The sequence below is a fragment of the Monodon monoceros genome, unplaced genomic scaffold, assembly GCF_005190385.1.
Source record: "Monodon monoceros isolate NGI ecotype Baffin Bay Population unplaced genomic scaffold, NGI_Narwhal_1 Super_Scaffold_9, whole genome shotgun sequence".
In the NCBI taxonomy this organism is placed as follows: domain Eukaryota; kingdom Metazoa; phylum Chordata; class Mammalia; order Artiodactyla; family Monodontidae; genus Monodon; species Monodon monoceros.
In genome coordinates this window covers 18138689-18159304 of record NW_021703786.1, presented here as the reverse complement: position 1 = coordinate 18159304, position 20616 = coordinate 18138689, and the positions used below count along the sequence as shown (strand labels likewise).

General features: G+C 40.9%; 1 protein-coding gene across 5 annotated transcripts in view; it reads left to right on the top strand.

The window, feature by feature from the left end:
- STAT3 (signal transducer and activator of transcription 3) overlaps positions 1 to 20616 on the top strand; it is a 63677-nt gene that overhangs the window by 23327 nt on the left and 19734 nt on the right. For 4 of the 5 annotated variants that reach the window (XM_029212536.1, XM_029212539.1, XM_029212538.1 and 1 more), the window contains exons 2-5: positions 10587 to 10736; positions 11939 to 12083; positions 12662 to 12760; positions 20508 to 20603. In XM_029212536.1, the coding sequence (XP_029068369.1) occupies positions 10609 to 10736; positions 11939 to 12083; positions 12662 to 12760; positions 20508 to 20603 (468 nt within the window). In that variant the 5' untranslated portion in view covers positions 10587 to 10608. Of the gene's footprint in view, positions 1 to 10586; positions 10737 to 11938; positions 12084 to 12661; positions 12761 to 16818; positions 18149 to 20507; positions 20604 to 20616 lie in introns of those variants that run through there. The other variant, XM_029212540.1, reaches the window with a different exon arrangement.

The window sequence follows — 20616 nt, the reverse complement described above, 5'->3', positions numbered from 1 at the left end:
ACAGCAAAATCGGGGAAGTTTTAAGCTAAGGGATATGCATATTCATGAAGGGGCTTGGGCAGAGGGGAATTCAGCATAGAATTAGGGCAAAGGTCTACAGAGTCCAAGCTTTAGTTGATTGAAGTCAGGAGGGTCAACATCATTGTTCTATCCTTCACCTGGATGGGGGCCTTAGTTCCTGCAGAACTCAAAGATATATTGTCATGTATATCTCCTGAGGAGGAACTAGGACTCTTCTTTATTACTTCGCTGCTCTTTGACTACCTTTTCTTTGTTGTGCACTCCTGTGTTCTCTTAAGATCATTAATTACTGAGACCTGTTCAAGGGCAAGCATTGCAGCCAGGCATAGATCACAGAATGGCTTAGGCCAAAATGGCTTCTCTTATGTTGAGAAAGCCATTCCTGGTTCACTTTCTGCAGGGACCCCCTAACCTATCTGCTTACAGACTTGTCACTTGTCTGCTTAAAACTCTACAGATCTCCCCATTACCCTTGGGCGAGAGTTCCTGTTTCTTTTTATGGCTTACACCAGAGCCTTCTCCAGCCTCATCTCATGCCATAGTTCCCTGATGCAGTCTCCACAGGGCTCTGCTTCATTACAACTGCCTGGACCCCATCCTTGGGGATGATTATTCAGTACATGTAGAGTAAGGACCAGCCTTCAGCATCTCAGAGCCCCTCAGGTGATTGTGATGTGCATCCTGGGTGAGACCTGATTCTGCTCTTGTTCCAAGGTTCTCAGTCTGGCCACACCTTAGCATTGTCTGAGGAGCTTTTAAGTATTGAAACCTGGTTCCCACCCTCAGCAATATTCCCATTTGGCATCTGGTTTGGTTCCCGGGCATCTCTATTTTATTTTTTAAAAAATATCTGCCCTTGGGCTTCCCTGGTGGCGCAGTGATTGAGAGTCCGCCTGCTGATGCAGGGGACACGGGTTCGTGCCCCGGTCCGGGAGGATCCCACATGCCGCGGAGCGGCTGGGCCCGTGAGCCATGGCCGCTGAGCCTGCGCGTACGGAGCCTGTACTCCGCAACAGGAGAGGCCACAACAGTGAGAGGCCCGCGTACCGCAAAAAAAAAAAAAAAAAAAAAATCTGCCCTTGTAATTCTGATCTGCAGCCAGGGTGGGGCACCTCTGCATGCAGAGGGCAGAATCTAGGAGTAGATGTTGTGGGAAAACAGATCCTGATTCTGGAGTGATTTACGCTTTCAGATCTCCAAGTATTTGAAAAGCCACTCTTCGTAATTTATATTTTTCTCTCCTAACCTCACTTCCTGCTCCCCAAGTCTTCTTCCTGGGCAAAACGTTCAAGTGCTTGGACTCCTCACACCCTGATTGCCCCTCCCTGAATGTGTTTGTTTTTTAATGCACTATTTAAATTGTGATACAATTAGAATATTACTAGGTGTGGGCCAGTTACAGCTGGACTAATAGATCCTTTCATTCAAATGCTATATGTGTCTGTTAAAATATCATTAGATCACACTGGCTTGGTATTATGGTTGACTCATGCGTTACTTAAAATCAATGAAAACTCCCACTGTAGCATTAAGTTCAGGAATTCTGAAAACGGACTTATTTGGGTTAGGATTCCAGCTTCATGCCTTTACTACCTGTCTGATCTTGGGTGAATCACTTAAAATTCTGTGCCTCATTTTCCTCCTCTGTAAAATGGGTATAAAAATAGTGTCTATCTCATAGGGTTGTCGTGAAGATGAAATGAATAAATAAATATGTCAAGTACTTAAAAGTGCCTCGCACATAGTAAGTGCTATATAAATATTAGCAATAACCATTAGTTCTTTGGACTGCTCTTAAACCAAGATTCTTATTTTTCATCTTTTTCATTCATTTGCATATCACTTGGTGTTTTCACCTTTAGTCTTTTTAGGACCTGGAGCTATCCTTAGGTGAACTATGGGTGGAGATACTTGATCAGGGCACCAATCCAACCCTCTTTCCCCTTCACTCACACCATATCACAGCATTACTAACTCCTCCCTCAGGATGTTACAAAGACCCATTAAAATGCATGTAAGCAGGGAAAGCTGACTTTATCATTTAACAGGACTAATCCGATTAATTAATCTATATTTCCCAGGGCATTGAGGAAATGGATTTAGTATAAGAAATGCTGATGAAAGGGATGCCATGAGGGGAAGGAACAATACGGCAATGAGGTGTACCCAGCACATATAGGAAGGATGCTGTACATCTGTTATTTTTTTTAAACCTATATAACAATCCTTCAAAAGAGGGTTACTTCCCCATTTTACTAAAGGAGAAGCCTGTTATGTAGTCAAGTAATATCTCCCAAACAAACAGCTGATAAATGGTAGGGAGGGCTTGCACCCAGGCCCATCCAAGGTCAAGTCTCTTGGTACTTGGCTTTACACCACACCGCTTCAGAGGAGCGTGTCTGGTTGGCGGAGGGGACGTGTGACAAAGTGGGGGGCCACGTGATGCTCAAATTTGGTTTGTTTTGTGGTCTTTATCTGGAGCTCAGACCTGTTCTCAGGCAACTTTAACCATGAACTTGGCACTCAGTAACTGACAAAGCGCATCTAGTTGTGTTACTTTCAGTTTAGAGGGAATTATGTTTGTTATGCTCTTGTTCTTTTAATCTGAAATATTTGTGATCAAATATGCTGCCTATCCCAAATGAAGTTTGGAGAATATGTCTGTTTTTGTTTTTGTTTGTTAATTCCATAACACTATTAGATTTGAAATAAGAGGCCTTGACAATTCATAGTTTTCAGAATCTTTTTCTCAGAGGTAGCTGTGTGAGCACTAGATTTTGGGTGGTGCTTTTGGTTTTGTTTTTAACATCCTGATTATCCTTCATGGATCAAGGCACTAGGTTTTCCTTCCTTTTTGCTGTTAGCATTCCTGGTAGTCTCCGCCTCTTACACTTAACTGTAAACCTGATACATTTTATTCTCTGTGTTTCTGGATTTAAATTAGATAACTATACAAAAGTAGTGCTAGGTCAGGATTTGGAATGGAAAAAATCATGTGCTCAGCACAAGATTCTTGAACTTTTCCAAGAATTAAAGTGAGATATGAAGAATGAGAGATAGTAGAATTTGGGGGGTTGAATGTGCTCCAGAGTATCATTAAAACTGTTCTTTCGCTTCTCCGAGCTCTGCTCCCCAGTAATTTAGTACTTCTTTCTTTTTTCAATTTTGCCACCTTAGTAGGGAACTATAATTCAAGTTCTCTTTTATCTCAATGTCCATTTTTTGCAAAGAAGTGTTTGTTTCTGACTTTAAAGCAAATCCTATTATTTGTAATTGAATATATTTGAACATTACAATGAGGTTAGTTCAGATTGGGCACTCAAGTGTTAATATTTTGTCTTTTTAAGAAATCAAAACTAGATCTCTGCAAAGACTTTTTATTAAAGGCAAACATCTAGTCTTAAACTTTACAAAGGAACTATTTGGATTTGTAAGCAAGGAAATTACATATTTAGTATACAAGTGTACTTATTTCGAATTATCTTTTTAAATTTGAAATTCCAAAGTCTTAATGTCTAGGGTAATTATCAGTGGTGAAATAGTTAAGCTATAATATTTAAATGTGGACTCCCTGTCATTCGTTACACCTTTAATCCAACAGTGAAAATGTTATGAAGATTGAGTGTCTTTGTCTAGCGTTAATTGCCTTTTAGTTTTTCCTCATTTTTTTCTCCTCCCTAATTTACTTTAAGGAGTTTGCAGCTACCTCATATTATTTTTGGAATGTGGTATGGCGAGAACAAAAAAATTGGAGCTTATAATTATAAATAAATTCTGTGACCCTTAATGGAATTTTCAGGATTATATTGAAAACACTAATAGAAACCAAACAGTTGTTCTCTGGGCTTTAAACAGAAATCCCATTGTATAGAACATGTTTACTATAAAATAAGAGTTAAAAGAGAATAGAAAGCTGTAAAAATCCTATGATCCTAACTTCCAGAAAGAAATAAAAAATATATATACGACGTACCCTGAGATAGATTAAGAGGAATTATATCAACATGTCCAACATGTCAATTGTAGTTCTAGACAGTGTGATGATACGATGTGGGTGATTTTATCTTTTGTTTTTTGTTTTTGTATTTCTCCAAATCTTCCACAGTGAACATTATTACTGTTTTTTTTTTTCCTTAGGCCACACTATGAGGCATGTGGGATCTTAGTTCCCTGACCAAGGATCGAACCCGTGCCCCCTGCAGTGGAAGCGCAGATTTTTTTTTTTTAATTAATTTATTTTATTTTACTTTATTTTTGGCTACATTGGTTCTTCGTTGCAGCTTGTGGGCTTTCTCTAGTTGCAGCGAGTGGGGACAACTCTTTGTTGCAGTGTGCAGGCTTCTCATCGTGGTGGCTTCTCGTTACAGAGCACGGGCTCTAGGCGCGCAGGCTTCAGTAGTTGTGGCACACGGGCTCAGTAGTTGTGGTGCACGGGCTTAGTTGCTCCACAGCATGTGGGATCTTCCCGGACCAGGGCTCAAACCCGTGTCCCATGCATTGGTAGGCGGATTCTTAACCACTGCACCACCAGGGAAGTCCCAAAAACGTCTTCTTAAAAGGACTGGTTTCAGTAGAAATTAGTACCATTTCTATGTTATTTTATACTTTGGTTGCCTTAGTCACTGGACCTTTCCTGACAGCAAAGAGGAGCTTAGTGTAGGCAACAGATAATATACAAGTATGAATAAATATGTTCTATTTTAAATGCAGGTATTTCTAATATAGAGTATGGCTAACACCCGAAGAAAAATCTTGGGACTCATTGCAAGGTAGAACAGAAATTATCTTTAGATTGCTTTCTGTTCTGGATTATTGTATACACCTGGTTTTCATCCCTCTCACTTTCACCCCTGACTCACTCACCCCTGTTGTAAATCCACTGGTGCCTGCATGTGAAGAGCAGGTGTTAATTTAAAAAGATGTTTTATGGAATGATGTAATGAAGCCTTTTGTAAGTCGTCTTGACTTGTGGTTCTCAACACATCCCTTGGTTTCTTTAGATTGAAGTGTATAAATGAGAACTGTGACTTGGACGGACCTTTTTTGTGTAATAAGTTCCCCGTTAGACAGTAGTCATTTGCCTTATGACTTCTTTTTAGTAAGTTATCCCCAAGAGGTTGAGAAATTCCTGTTTTGAAAAGTCCAGAAAGTCTTTGGTGACTTGCTGTTTCATTTTTATTGTTCTTTTCTTTTCGGTTGTAGAAAACAGGATCACACTCACCTTTCCTTTACTATCTGTGAACCTTAATCTGAGTAAACGCCTGGAGAGAATTAAGAGAATGTATTGCCCTAAGCCAGCCACTGTATGGAATGAATTGACTTGTCTCCTCTGCACTCAGAATGGTGCTGGGCACTCACGTTGTTGTGCAAATCGCTCTCTGTGTTCTGGAGTTCAGTGAAAGTGGTGATTAGGTCAGGCTTAGAATTATTCCATAGATAAGAAATACTTCAGTTAGAATTTAGTAGAGTCCTTCAGATTAACTTGTAATTTGAAAAACCAGAATTGAGATTGTTAAAAAAAGTTTTTTTCCAGTAAGACAATTACCACAAAGCCAGTGGGCAATGGTTTTCCTAGACAATTTGGCTTTTGATCTCTTGAGGATCTAGAGTTCTTATGAAGAGCAATTGGTCTGATTGCCCTGTGGTTCCTGTTAGTTAAATATGGTTTGTAGCTAAGCAGCTGGTAAGGAAATCACTGACTGTTTGCCCATGTTCTCCTTGAAAATACTACCTGCCCTTTGGCTTTAATTTAGAATGATTCTTTTTTTAATATAGAATAGCTATTAAGTATTACCTACAGTGATTAGACTGAGAAGTAGAACATAACATCAGTCATTTTTGGTCCCTTAATTTTATGGAAAATACTGTTAGCTGGTTTCTGGTTTAAGAAATAGCCCGATTATTATACTACTTACTAAAACTAACTAAAACCCAAACAACAAAAACCCTCTTGAGTAATGGACTAGAAACGAATTGGCAAATTTTCAAAAACCTGTAATTTTTTAATGGTAAATGAGTTTGAAAATGCAAATATTCATGCATGACTACATTGTTAATCCATAATTGAGCAGGTATAGTGTGATGCTGCTTTATAGTTTTAATTTGGAACTTCAGGGAGCAGACTGTGATGGCTCTACATTTGTATCCAAGATCAGCAATTAAATAATTAGTCTATTTTTTATTAGTCTATTTTTTAATTGATTCATAACACGGGAGTTTATTATGAAAAGTAGGTGTCTATTTCTTTAAATCCTTTATTAGAACATGGCTTTGGGGTTACATAATCTAGAGCAGTAGTGTCCAATAAAAATAGAATGCAAGTCACATATGTAAAGTTCCTAATAGCCACATTAAAAGAAGTAAAAAGAGATGGGTGAAATTCATCTTAATAATATATTTTATTTGGGGAATTCCCTGGAGGTCCAGTGGTTAGGACTGGGCGCTTTCACTGCCGGTGCCCAGGTTCAATCCCTGGTCAGGGAACTAAGATCATGCAAGCTGTGTGGTGTGGCCAAAAATATATATATATGATATATATATATTTATATATATATATGTATGTATATATACACACACATATATAAGTAAAATATATATATAAAATTTAATCCAATATATCTAGAATATTAACATTTCAGTATTAGCGAGATATTTTACTTTTTTTTTTGTACTAAGTATTCAAAATCTAGTGTATTTCAGTTTGAAACCAGCCACATTTCAAGTGCTCAGTAACCACATATTGCTACTGACTACTGTATTGAATTATGTGGGTCTGGAGTTTCCTACATTTACATGCAGTAGAATCTACATAAATTGGCATATTATGCAGATGTCTATGCAAATCAAGTCCTGAGAAACACAAGACAGATCATGATGCTTTTAGCCTAGGAGGCAGATTTTTTTTTTTTTAATTGGGGTATGGTTGTTTTACAATGTTGTGTTAGTTTCTACTGGACAGCAAAGTGAAGTAGAGTTCCCTGGGCTACACAGCAGGTTCTCATTAGTTACCTGTTTTATACATGTTAGTGTTTATATGTTAATCCTAATCTCCCAATTCATCCCACCCGCCCTTTCCCCCCTTGGTGTCCATACGTTTGTTCTCTACATCTTTGTCTCTATTTCTGCCTTGCAAACTGGTTCGTCTGTACCATTTTTCTAGATTCCACAAATATGCGTTAATATATGATATTTGTTTTTCTCTTTCTGACTTACTTCACTCAGTATGACAGTCTCTAGGTCCATCCACGTCTGTACAAATGACCCAATTTCGTTCCTTTTTATGGCTGAGGCAGATTTTTAACTTGGCCCTAATGTGAGTATTGTAAGAGAGTTCTAATGGCCTTTGATTTTTTTTAAATTTTATTTTATTGGAGTAGAGTTGACTTACAATGTTGTGTTAGTTTCAGGTGTATAGCAAAGTGATTCAGTTATACATATATTTATTCTTTTTCAGATTCTTTACCCATATAGGTTATTATAGAATACTGAGTAGAGTTCCCTGTGCCATACAGTAGGTCCTTGTTGGTTATCTATTTTATATATAGTAGTGCGTGTATGTTAATCCCAAATTCCTAATTTATCCCTCCCCTCCACGTTTCCCTTTTGGTAACCATAAGTTTGGTTTCAAAGTCTGTGTGTGTGTTTCTATTTTGTAAATAAGTTCATTTGTATCATTTTTAAAAATTAGATTACACATATGAGTGATATCATATACTTGTCTTTCTCTGTCTGACTTCACTTAGTATGATAATCTCTAGGTCCCTCCATGTTGCTGCAAATGACATTATTTCGTTCTTTTTTATGGCTGTGTAATTCCATTGTATATGTGTACCACATCTTCTTTATCCGTTCCTCTGTCGATGGACGTTTAGGTTGCTTCCATGTCTTGGCTATAGTAAGCAGTGCTGCAGTGAACACTGGGGTGCATGTATCTTTTCGAGTATGGTTTTCTCCAGGTCTATGCCCGGTAGTGGGATTGCTGGATCATATGGTAGTTCTATTTTTAGTTTTTTAAGGGACCTCCATACTGTTCTCCATGGTGGTTGTAGGCCTTTGATTTCCTGTTGAGAGTAAAATTCGACATGGTTACAGTGCTTCAGCATGTAGCATGCGCTTCAGTTACTGCTTTCATTAGCCAGTGTTTAGCATACGTGTACCACTGCCCAGGTAGCATCGCATCGGTCCTGTGGCAGGTTAATCTTGGGGGTGGAGATGGGGGGCTGGGGGTGCGACTGCAAAGGAGTGGTAGCTGAAAATGCTCGGGAGGTGCCTAAGACATTGTTAAAAAACATCCCAAGCACCTAGGAAACTTAACTTATTCCCCTCTAATGTTGTTGGAAGATTTAGCTTATTTATGGAAACATATTGGCCTGACTGGGGCAAATACCTCGCCCTGACATTCTCATCCCTTTGCTTTACTGAACTTTTTCACCAGTGGAACTTAAGCTCTTGGTACTTGAGGAGGGAAATACTTTACATCTGTGGCATAAGTGTAAAGCATACACTGGTTTAGAAAACTTAGTACAAAAAGAAGAATGTAAAGTATCTCATTAATAGTTTTTGTATGATCGCATGTTAAGATGATAACATTTCGGTTATATTAGGTTAAAGAAAATGTATTATTAAAGTTAATTTTACCTCTTTCTTTTTACTTTTTAAATATGGCACCTAGAAAATTTAAGATTACATATGTGGCTTGTATTAGATTTCTATTGGATGGTGCTTAGTTTTTTTTAAAATTAATTAATTGATTGATTTTTGGCTGTATCGGGTCTTCGTTGCTGCGCGTGGGCTTTCTCTAGCTGCGGCGAGCAGGGGCTACTATTCGTTGTGGTGAGCGGGCTTCTCGCTGCAGTGGCTTCTCTTGTTGTGGAGCACGGGCTCTAGGCACACAGGCTTCAGTAGTTGTGGCAGGTGGGCTCAGTAGTGTGGCTTTCGGGCTCTAGAGCGCAGGCTCAGTAGTTGTGGTGCACAGGCTTAGTTGCTCCGTGGCATGTGGGATCTTCCCAGACCAGGGCTTGAACCCGTGTCCCCTGCATTGGCAGGCAGATTCTTAACAACTGCGCCACCAGGGAAGTCCCTGCCTTAGATTTTTAATTGTTCAATTAAAGACTGCCGTGAGGGGACTGATCCTGCTTTCCTGAATATGTGCTTGAAAGCTTGATCAGTTGATGCCATCTTTGCAGTAGCAAGGGGGTATGCCATTTCTGTCCCCCCAAGAAAGAGAAGGAGAACAGCAGCACAGCCCTCTTGAATTCTGTAAGGACCCCAGATTCTGAACAGCTTGGTGATCATTTAACTTGCTGCTCTGAGAACACAAGACCTGTCGGTTTTGTCACCAGTTTGCCCAGTCCTTTTTATGAAAGGACCAGTAATTAGGTGCTTATTCATGCCTTCTCCAAGAAATAAATCAAGCACTCTAGTAAAGTGTATGTATTTGTATGTAGTCTACCTTTCAGTAAATGTTCTCACTGTCCCAGAGAACCATCTCAATATACTTTTTTTTTTTTTTTTTTGCGGTACACGGGCCTCTCACTGCTGTGGCCTCTCCCGTCGCGGAGCACAGGCTCTGGACGCGCAGGCTCAGTGGCCATGGCTCACGGGCCCGGCCGCTCCGTGGCATGTGGAATCTTCCCGGACCGGGGCACGAACCCGCGTCCCCTGCATCGGCAGGCGGACTCTCAACCACTGCGCCACCAGGGAAGCCCTCAATATACTTTGATCCATATATACTTTAGTCTTTGGCTCCTACTCATAGTTATTTTTTTACAGCTTCTTAAGACTACTTGGTCTGTATTGCTATTTCCATGACCTCAAGCTATTCAGAAAGAGGACTCAAGGTGGTTAGCTGGCTTGGCTTCTCCTTGAGTATTTCCCTGGGGTGTTCATGAACCTGGGGACAACCTGAATGCCTGGTTTTTAGCTTCTCTTCTTTCTCATCCCAGACTGAGAAATTTTAGAAACAAAATTACTCTTTTTTTTGGGTGGGAGAATCCCAGGCAGGTCCTTGCTTATGTGTTTAAACCTGTAGTCTTGGAATTAGCTCTCTGCCCTCCCTGAACACCCATATCCCACATTTTGTTCTTAAAGATCAAACTTAGGTTTACTGTGTTTCTACCTCCCAGTCCACCTAAAAGGAGTGTAGAGTGGAAAGAAAGGAACTCACATCTGTTGAGCATCTGTTGTGTGCTAGACACTGAGCTGGGTGCTCAAGAAATATTATCTCAGTAACCCTGAGGGGTGGGAATTATGATCTCTGTTTGATAGAGGAGGAAATGGAAATCTGGAAGTTAAGTAATTTCTCAGCTTCACATACCTCTGAGAGATAATGGATTCTAAAACATGACATCATGCCCACATTGTCATCCTGGTTTAGGAGAAAGAAGCTGCGATGTGGTTCCAGAGGTAGAGATTTGAATGTATATGTATTGTTTTGAACTGGGAGAAACATGGAAGATCCTTTACAAAGCACCTTTTATCCCTAATCACAGACCCGATGCCTGGGTTGGATAGATTGTTTCCCCTTAGTGGGGCTTGTAGTGACCATATAAACCTTTGGTTTGCAGTGTGACCCCTGATTCCAGCAGAATGGCCCAATGGAATCAGCTACAGCAGCTGGACACACGGTACTTGGAGCAGCTTCATCAGCTGTACAGTGACAGCTTCCCGATGGAGCTACGGCAGTTTCTAGCCCCTTGGATCGAGAGTCAAGATTGGTAAGTCCTTCTTGAGCAACTCCCCAAATTGTTAGGTTTTAGTTTGAGACAAGAGACATGATCTGCTCTAACTTAACTCTTTGCTAACTATTTCATTGAAAAGCTTATGGGTACAGGTGATGGGATAAAAGAGAACAGAAGATAGAGAGGTCATTTTAGTCTTGGAAGAACATTTTCTACATTAGAAGGGCATCTGGGCAGCTGTCTTTTGGCACATTGAAGCAGCCTGCTTGGTGGTAGATGTTTTGAAGCCTGACTTTAATCTCATTTGCTTGATGAGATGCTCTGTGTGTTCTGACACTTCAGGGACATGCCATAGATATATATAGATATATAGATATATATATTTTTTATTGGAGTATAATTGCTTTACAGTGTTGTGTTAGTTTCTGCCGCACAGCAAAGTGAATTTTTTTTATCTGAATGAGAATTCTGTCGTGGGTAAAAGTTTGGGTTCGTACTTCTGATTCCCCTTTCATTAAGGGAAAGAAACCCAGAGTCAGAGAAATAGACTCGTTCATAGAGGAGATAATGGTACAGAATCCCAACAACTATTTCCTTCACTTTTTTTTTTAATATTTATTTATTTTATTATTTATTTATTTTGGCTGCTCCAGGTCTTAGTTGAGGCACACGGGATCTTTAGTTGCAGCATGCGGGATCTGTTCCCCGACCAGGGATTGAACCCGGGCCCCCTGCCTTGGGAGCATGGAGTCTTACCCACTGGGCCACCAGGGAAGTCCCTCCTTCACTTGAATGTATTCAGATCCACCTATTAATTTTGGTTTAATTCAGGCCCCTGACCTAGTTTTTCCAGAATTTGGTAAGGGGCCAGAGAGGTGATACAGAGATGTCAGAAGTAGGCCACCCTAGCTTGGGATGGCTTATTTGCTACTAAAAGTCTGACCACAGAGTTGACTGAGAATTTAAAGCAAAACAACATACCTGTCCACTCAAGTATTTGATAAATATAGAACTATGACAGTGGCAAATAGTATCTGGAATAATTGTTGATAATTTTTAAATTGATGACATTTATGGTTGCTGAGCAAGATGCATCTAAAGTGATGAGTGGGTTATAGCATCAGGTTTGCCTTGGGATTTTTCCTCCTTGATGGTGATTTCTGCGTGCATGCATGTGTATGTATGTGTGCATGTGTAGGTTTGAGAATCATCATTCTTTGTCCTCTTCCTTTTCCTAGGGCATATGCGGCCAGCAAAGAATCACATGCAACTTTGGTGTTTCATAATCTCTTGGGTGAAATTGACCAGCAGTATAGCCGCTTCCTGCAAGAGTCCAATGTTCTCTATCAGCACAACCTGCGAAGAATCAAGCAGTTCCTTCAGGTGTGATGAGAAACTGAACCCTCAGAGGAGGGTTTTATCTTTCTTTCCTGAAAGTTTCTTTTCTCATTTGGCTAAATAATGAGAACATATCTTGTACTTTAAATCCAAGGAGAAGTAACTAGCCCTTTGAGTATCGTTGCCTGAAATTCACTTCTTTGGTTCACTGAAATAATAATGTGATTGCTGTGTTAATCGTGTGTGTTAGTATGTTAATAACATGATTGTGATGAGGGCAGATGACTAGGAAGATGACTCTTACTTTTCAGTGTTAAAGATTCGACCATAAATGGATACTCCTTGACAAAGTCAGTTGCCTCCCTGTAAGACTGGGATAACACACTGTCCAAAGACAGACGACCAAGCCTTCTCTCAGTGAAGTACAGCTCCTCATTACTGCCTTTCTTCCTCTCTTCTTCCCTTCATCTCCCACTATTTGCAGCCAGGCTCTGAGGCCTTTGCTGTGTTGTTTCATGTAGTAAATGTCACACTTTCCCTAATTAATGAGGAAGTTAGCAAAGTTCAGTCCACATCTCCTTAGTCTGCTGCCACTTTTCATTCTCTTTCTCTCCTACGTACAGAGCAGATACCTTGAGAAGCCAATGGAGATTGCCCGAATTGTGGCCCGGTGCCTGTGGGAAGAGTCCCGCCTCCTCCAAACTGCAGCCACTGCAGCCCAGGTGAGGCCTGGGAAGAAACAAAGTGCTGTTGAAATGTGCTTCCTTTGTGTGTACAAAGATGTGCTTGCTCTTCCAGGGTCTTTAGGATGTGCACTGACCTATGGGGAGAAGTGGGTGTTCGGGGTTTTGGGGTTCTTTGGTTTTTGTTGTTGTTTGGGGTTTTTTTGGTTATTTTGGCCATGCCACATGTGGCATGTGGGATCTTAGTTCCCTGACCAGGGATTGAACCTGCGCCCCTTGCGTTGGAAGCACAGAGTTTTAACCACTGGGCCACCAGGGAAGTCCCTGGGTTTTGTTTTAAACAATGAAAATAACATTTTTTTCCTGCATATAAAATGATTCTACTTTTTAAGAAAAACTTTAAAACATTACAGAAAATTACAAGAAAGAAAGTTAAAAAACAAAGACCTGATATGTCCCTCATTCCTCTTTTTTTTAACATCTTTATTGGAGTATAATTGCTTTACAATGTTGTGTTAGTTTCTGCTTCATAACAAAGTGAATCAGCTATACATATACATGTATTCCCATATCCCCTCCCTCTTGCGTCTCCCTCCCACCCTCCCTATCCCACCCCTCTAGGTGGTCACAAAGCACAGAGCTGATCTCCCTGTGCCATGTGGCTGCTTCCCACTAGCTGTCTCTTTTATATTTGGTAGTGTATATATGTCCACGCCACTCTCTCACTTCTTCCCAGCTTACCCTTCCCCCTCCCCGTGTCCTCGAGTCCATTCTCTATGTCTGCGTCTTTATTCCTGTCCTGACCCTAGGTTCTTCAGAGCCTTTTTTTTTTTTTTTTTAGATTCCATATATATGTGTTAGCATACGGTATTTGTTTTTCTCTTTCTGACTTACTTCACTCTGTATGACAGACTCTAGGTCCATCCACCTCACTACAAATAACTCAATTTCGTTTCTTTTTATGGCTGAGTAATATTCAATCGTGTATATGTGCCACATCTTCTTTATCCATTCATCTGTCGAGGGACACTTAGGTTGCTTCCATGTCCTGGCTATTGTAAATAGAGCGGCAATGAACATTGGGGTACATGACTCTTTTTGAATTATGGTTTTCTCAGGGTATATGCCCAGTAGTGGGATTGCTGGGTCATATGGTAGTTCTATTTTTAGTTTTTTAAGGAACCTCCATACTGTTCTCCATAGTGGCTGTATCAATTTACATTCCCACCAACAGTGCAAGAGGGTTCCCTTTTCTCCACACCCTCTCCAGCATTTATTGTTTGCAAATTTTTTTGGTGATGGCCATTCTGACTGGTGTGAGGTGATACCTCATTGTAGTTTTGTTTTGTATTTCTCTAATGATTACTCACTCCTCTCTTCATTGTCTCTTCCCAGGAATCCAACATTAATAGTCGGATATATATCCTTTCATACCTTTCTCCAGGCTCCCATAAACTACAGAAAATACACACACACACATTATATTTAAATTGGTTTACTTTTCTGCGTCTTGATTTTTTCATTTAATTATGTCATGTAAATGCTTCTAAGTCAAGTAGTATAAAGCTAACTCACTTTATTTGCTGCATATTACTCTGTGGTATAGATCTGCTATAGTTTATTCAGTTATTACCCCTTCGATAGACAGTCACTTCTTTCTGGGTTTTTTTTTTCCTCCACTGTAAACACTAGTGCAATGCCTCCCTATATATCTTTATATATTCATGCTTTGATTTCTCTCCTATGGATTTCCAGGCATGGACTTGTTAGGTCAAGGGGGGTGTGTGTGTGTGTGTATAAAATATATATAAATTTTTTATAGATAGTTCTGGATTGCTTTCCCCAAAGGCTGGAACAGTTCACATTTGCACCAGAAGGATATGACAATGTATTATTCTTGGGAGCCACCTGGGGGGATGGTTTGGAATTGAATCATTCAGGTTCATATGTATTTCTCTTTGTGGTTAAGTTTGAGAATAATCTCACTAGAGCTAGAGATACAATTAGTTTAGGGAATAGGGATTATGTGATGCTAACAGGCCCATTGGGGGAACACATATTGGTATATGATAGTCATATCTATCTATCTAGATTTTCTAATCTATTATGTGTATATGTGTATGTGTATCCTACTGTGTGCTGGTTGTTATGGCACCCTGCTTTAGAGGAGGTTGTGGTCTGGGAGAAACAGAAAATCAAACAACTTTATAATGCAATAAAATACAAATTATTAAAATATACTAAAAAAGATGAAAAAACTTAATTAGATCAATAACCATAAAAATATATTGAAAAAGAGTTGAAAAAAATTACACTCCCCATCCCACCAAAAAAGCCAATAGGCCAGATGGTTTAAAAGTTTTAACAAACTTTTGTGGTACAAATTGTTCCAGTATCATTTAAACTCTTCCAAAGTGTAGGGCAGAAAACGAGATGTTTCCAGCTTATTTTATGAGGCTAGAATAATGCTAATATCAAGACCTAAAAAGACAGTGTAAGTAAAGAAAAGGTTAGGACTTTTGCATCCTGCTTAGTATACAAAGCATGGTTTATATTCTAGGAATGCAAGGGTGGCTTAACATTAGGGATTCTATTAATGTAATTCATTAAATTAGTAAGTTAAGAAGAAAAATTGTATTTTTGTTAGATGACAAAATTTAGTGTCCATTCTAGATTTTAAAAATAAGGAACTTTCGGGCTTCCCTGGTGGCGCAGTGGTTGAGAGTCCGCCTGCCGATGCAGGGGACACGGGTTCGTGCCCCGGTCTGGGAGGATCCCACATGCCGCAGAGCGGCTGGGCCCGTGAGCCATGGCCGCTGAGCCTGCGCGTCCGGAGCCTGTGCTCTGCAACGGGAGAGGCCACAGCAGTGAGAGGCCCACGTACTGCAAAAAAAAAAAAAGGAACTTTCTTAACAAAAAAAAGAATATTTGTCAGAAACCAAGGGGAACATGATGTACAGTGGTGAAGCACTAATCTCATTAAAAACAGTTACAAGATTGAGGGTGCCTCCTGCCATTGATATTTTTCTGACAGATCCAGCCATTGTAATAAGACAGAAAAAGGGAGTGTTAATGTTGGAAAGCAAAAGACAAACTTTTAAAAAAACAAAACACAATTATTGGAACTAACAAGGGTTGAGAAAAGTGATTGTGTTCAAGATAAATATTTTAAGAATCAGTAGTTCTCTTATACAATAGCAACAATAACCCTCCATTACATGACAATGTAATGGAAGCAAAGATTTTCATAACAGGAAAGACAAATGTACATGATATGCATATATTATTGAAATGTATGATAAAATGTCTAGAAGGATATATACCGAAGCATTAATGTTGTTGGTTACAGGAGACTTATTTAATTTCCCTGAGGTGTTTTCTTTGATATCGTATAACCAGGGAATTTTTTTTCTTTTTTTTCCCCCTCTTTTAATAAAAATATGGTAGAATACACATAACATGAAATTTACCATCCCTTCTTTTTTTCTTTTAGCTGTGCTGTGCAGCTTATGGTTGGGATCTTAGTTCCCCGACCAGGGATCAAACCCATGCCCCCTGCAGTGGAGGCGTGGAATCCTAACCACTGGTGCGCCAGGGAATTCCTGCATCTTAACCATTTTTAAGTGTACCATTCAGTAGTGTTAAGTTCATCACATTGTTGTGAACCAATCTCCAGAACATTTTTCATCTTGCAAAACTAAAATTCTATATCTATTAGACTGTAGCTCCCCATTCCCCCTGGACCCGGGCACCACCATTCTAACTTCCTGTCTCTATGAATTTGACTACTCTATGTACCTCATATAAATGGAATCATACAGTGTGGGTCCTTTTGTGACTGGCCTATTTCACTTAGGATAAAGTCCTTAAGGTTTATCCATGTTGTAGCAGGTGTCAGAGTTCCCTTCCTTTCAAAGGCTGAATACTATTCATTATGTGGCTCTGCCACATTTTGTTTATTCATTCATCTGTTGATGGACACTTGGGCGGCTTCCACCTTTTGGCTATTGTGAAGAATGCTGCTATGAACATGGGTGTACAATTTTTTCTTTTATTTATTTATATTTATTTAAATTTATTTTCGACTGCGTTGGGTCTTCATTGGCACGGGCTTAGTTGCTCCGCGGCATGTGGCATCTTCCCGGACCAGGGCTCGAACCCGCGTCCCCTGCATTGGCAGGCGGATTCCCAACCCCTGCACCACCAGGGAAGTCCCCAGTTTTTTCTTTTTAAAGACAAAAATGTAGCAGGAACAAAGAAGAAAGCACATCTAAGTCTAATTGAGAGAGTCAGGAACGGCATCATACAGAAAGGAGAGGTACTGTTTGAGCCGAGACTCAATGCTTATTGTATGGGCATCAGGCAGATGGTAAGGAGACCACAGTGTAGGGAGAAAGAAGATCGTGTTCAGACAGAAACAGGACTGCATGTACTCTTGGGAGAAGTGCAGAAAGTTCAGCATCTGACTGGGTAAAGGAAGATAAGGTGGTCAAGGGCCACATCATGACAATCTTCTTAGTTACTCATGCCTGGCAATTTGGCCTTGGAAGAGCGGTTTACCACAAGGGCCTTGGGCCCAGACCTCCTGGGTTTGAATGCCATAGATCTGCCACTTGCTGTGTAACCTCAGGCAAACTGTTGACTCTCTGTGTTCCTCCACTGGGAATGATAATAGCACCGACTTCATAGAATTGAATTAATTCCTGTGTGTAAGATGCATAGAACAGTACCTGACACATACATACGAGATAAATGTTAACTGTGTTCTATTGCTGCTATCCTCATCCTCGCCACATCTGTAGGAAACGGGGACCAACTAAAGAATTTTAAGCAGAAAGCTGATAGGCTCGGAGGTGGATGAGGGGGTAACTCATAATACTCACTGTTCAAGACTCGGGCGTCAGGGAGGTTAGCCAAATGGCACTTGTCTGTGTATCACTAGAGTTTGCTGTTGTGGAGAACCTTTATGTTTGCATCCTGTTCCATAAGATAAAAATAATCAATTTAAGCCCATTTGGATAGAGGCACCAACTTTGCCATGAGAGTTAGAAAAGCAGTAAGTGTCCCAAGAATGGTCCCAATCGTATTGATCAGGGGCTGGCAAACAACACCCAGGGCCCAAATCCCGCCTGCTGCGTGTTTTTGTAAATGAAGTGTTTCTGGAACACAGTCACACACATTCACGTATGCACTGTCTCTGGCTGCTTTCATGCCGCAGTGGCAGGGCTGGGTAGTTATACAGTCATACAGACTGTATGGCCGACAAAGCCAAAAAAATACTTACCACCTGGCCCTTAGACAAAAAGTTTGCAGCCCGTAATACAGAGCTACCTCAACCCAGGCCTCACTGTTGTTTTGTCTGTTTACATCATCTCGCATATTCCCACCTGCCTTTCGTGGGTAAAGCCCGAGGAGACAGGAAGACAGGTGAGTGTGATCCCTTGTCTCCCAGGGCTCTCAGTCTAATTGGGTGATAGGTGCACAAACACTTCAAGGGAGAAAGACGTAGAGGAGGATGTGAGTACTTTTGCTTCGGGAAGTTGAATAAGGTTTCACAGGGGAGCAAACATTTGCACCGGGTTTGAAGGTGAGTGAGTTCAGCTGTGCTAGGCTGAGTGGACAGGGGGCCCGGAGTCAGTGTGGAAACACGTTATGTGTGGGGAAGGGTGGGTAGTTTGCAGTGACTCAAGCACAGGGAGGGAAGGTTTCAGTTGTTGGATTGTGTGAAACATCTGTCTGTGCTGGGCTGAGACGTTTATACCTGGAAGCAGTGGGGAACCAATAGATTTTACTAACGTATCAGAAGCAGGTTTCTGTGGGTAATGACTGATCACATCTATTTTCTCCCTGTAAGTGCAGTACCAATTTAGAAATAGACATGGGAGTTGAATACAGATTAAAATATCAGCTGTATTGTTGGTAAACAAGACCAAATACGTGACTTGGATGGGTAACCATGGGGGCTTTATTTATCTATCTATCTACTTATATTGTAGTACAGTTGATTTATAATGTTTCAGGTGTACAGCAAAGTGATTCAGTTATACATGTACATGTATCTATTCTTTTTCAAATTCTTTTCCCATTTAGGTTGTTACATAACATTGAGCAGTGTTCCCTGTGCTATACAGTAGGTCCTTGTTGTTTAGATACCTGTCCCCTGGGTCAGGTCTTGGGGTGACAGACTGAGTTTGCAGGGGCAGCACTGCCCCAGTCATCCTTATGGAACTTCAAAGCCCACTCACTAATGCCCACTGAACAGAGACATAGGCCTCTAGAACTGCTTCTAGAAACCAAGCCCTCGCTTCTGCCCCAAGAGTGCCCCAGGAAGGCAAGAGTGGGAGGAGAGAGGCACCAGCTTAAGTGCTGGGCCCTTCGAAGATCTCCATGTGCTAGAGTCTTTCTCCCAACCTCACTAATCCGATGAGTCACTCCCCCTGTGAAGAGAGTAAGGGTGGAGGTCGCCTTCCCAGAACTTCTAAGGGAAGTCTGTATTCTGTGGGCTTGGACAGGGTCCACTGGAAAAGGAGAGTATGGGTCCCTCTAAAGCTGGCATGTTTAGATCTATTTTGGAGACTTCTGGCAGCAGTGTAGAGAGCAGATTGGAAGTGAGCGAGATTAGACGCAAAGGGATCAACAGTCGGGGCTTGAACTGAGCCAGTGGGGCTAGAGATCAGTTGGAGAGATTACGGAATATAGAACCAGGAAGATTTGGTGGCTCAGTGTGAAATCAAAGACAACCCAGAATTTCTAGTTTGGGAAACTGGGTATATAATGTCTTTCTTGGACTCTCAATTCAGTTCCATTGGCTGATTGATATCTCTATCCTATGCCAGTAGCACACTGTCTTGGTCACTTGCAGCTTTTACGTGGTCTTTTTTGTCCGAAGACGTCCTATTACTTTGACAAAACTTATTTGTAAGTTTCATGTGCAATTCGACCTTTTCAAGGCACCAGCCTCCCCTTCTCCCCTGAGATAATATCTCTTGATAGGGAATTTCACCCTGGGACAGAATGGTTTTTTTATTATCCCACAGAAATGTATTGGACACCCCCATGCTTTTTTTTTTTTTTTTGGCCACACCTCCTGGCGTGCGGGATTTTAGTTCCTCGACCAGGGATCGAACCCCTGCCCCCTGCAGTGGAAGCATGGATTCTTAACCACTGGACCACCAGGGAAGTCCCCCTGCCCAATGCATTTATTTATTATTTTTTTTAAATTTAATTTTTATTTTATATGGGATACAGTTGATTTACAATGTTGTGTTAGTTTCAGGTGTACAGCAAAGTGATTCAGTTATACACATACATATATCCATTCTTTTCCAGAATCTTTCCCATATAGGTTATTAGAGAATACTGAGTAGAGTTCCCCGTGCTATACAGTAGGTCCCGCCTGATGCATTAAAATAGGCATCTAGCATCTGCTGTCATAAATTGTTGTGAATTTTTTAATATATATACTTACCTAGAATGAGTTTTCTGAAGGTAGGGGCTGTGTCTTAGCTCAACATGTAGTCTCCTAGTGCAACACGTAGAGTGGGATTATAGTATGACCTAGAGGTAAAAAGCCAAGGATACAGGTAAAAGTGTGAGAGCTTTCTTGGCACCAAACCGACAGCACCTGGAGAGCACCGGCTGCCGTATAACCACCTTTCCCCTCACAATGGCAGCAGCAGCTCAGGCCAAGCAGGAAGGGTAGTGGGGGTGAATGGGGACTAGACAGAGCTGTTTTTCTCCCCGTATCTCCAGCATTCACATGTACATCGGCTCCCTTTTTTGGCAGCAAGGGGGCCAGGCCAACCATCCCACAGCCGCCGTGGTGACGGAGAAGCAGCAAATGCTGGAGCAACACCTGCAGGATGTCCGGAAGCGTGTCCAGGTGAAGCAGGTCT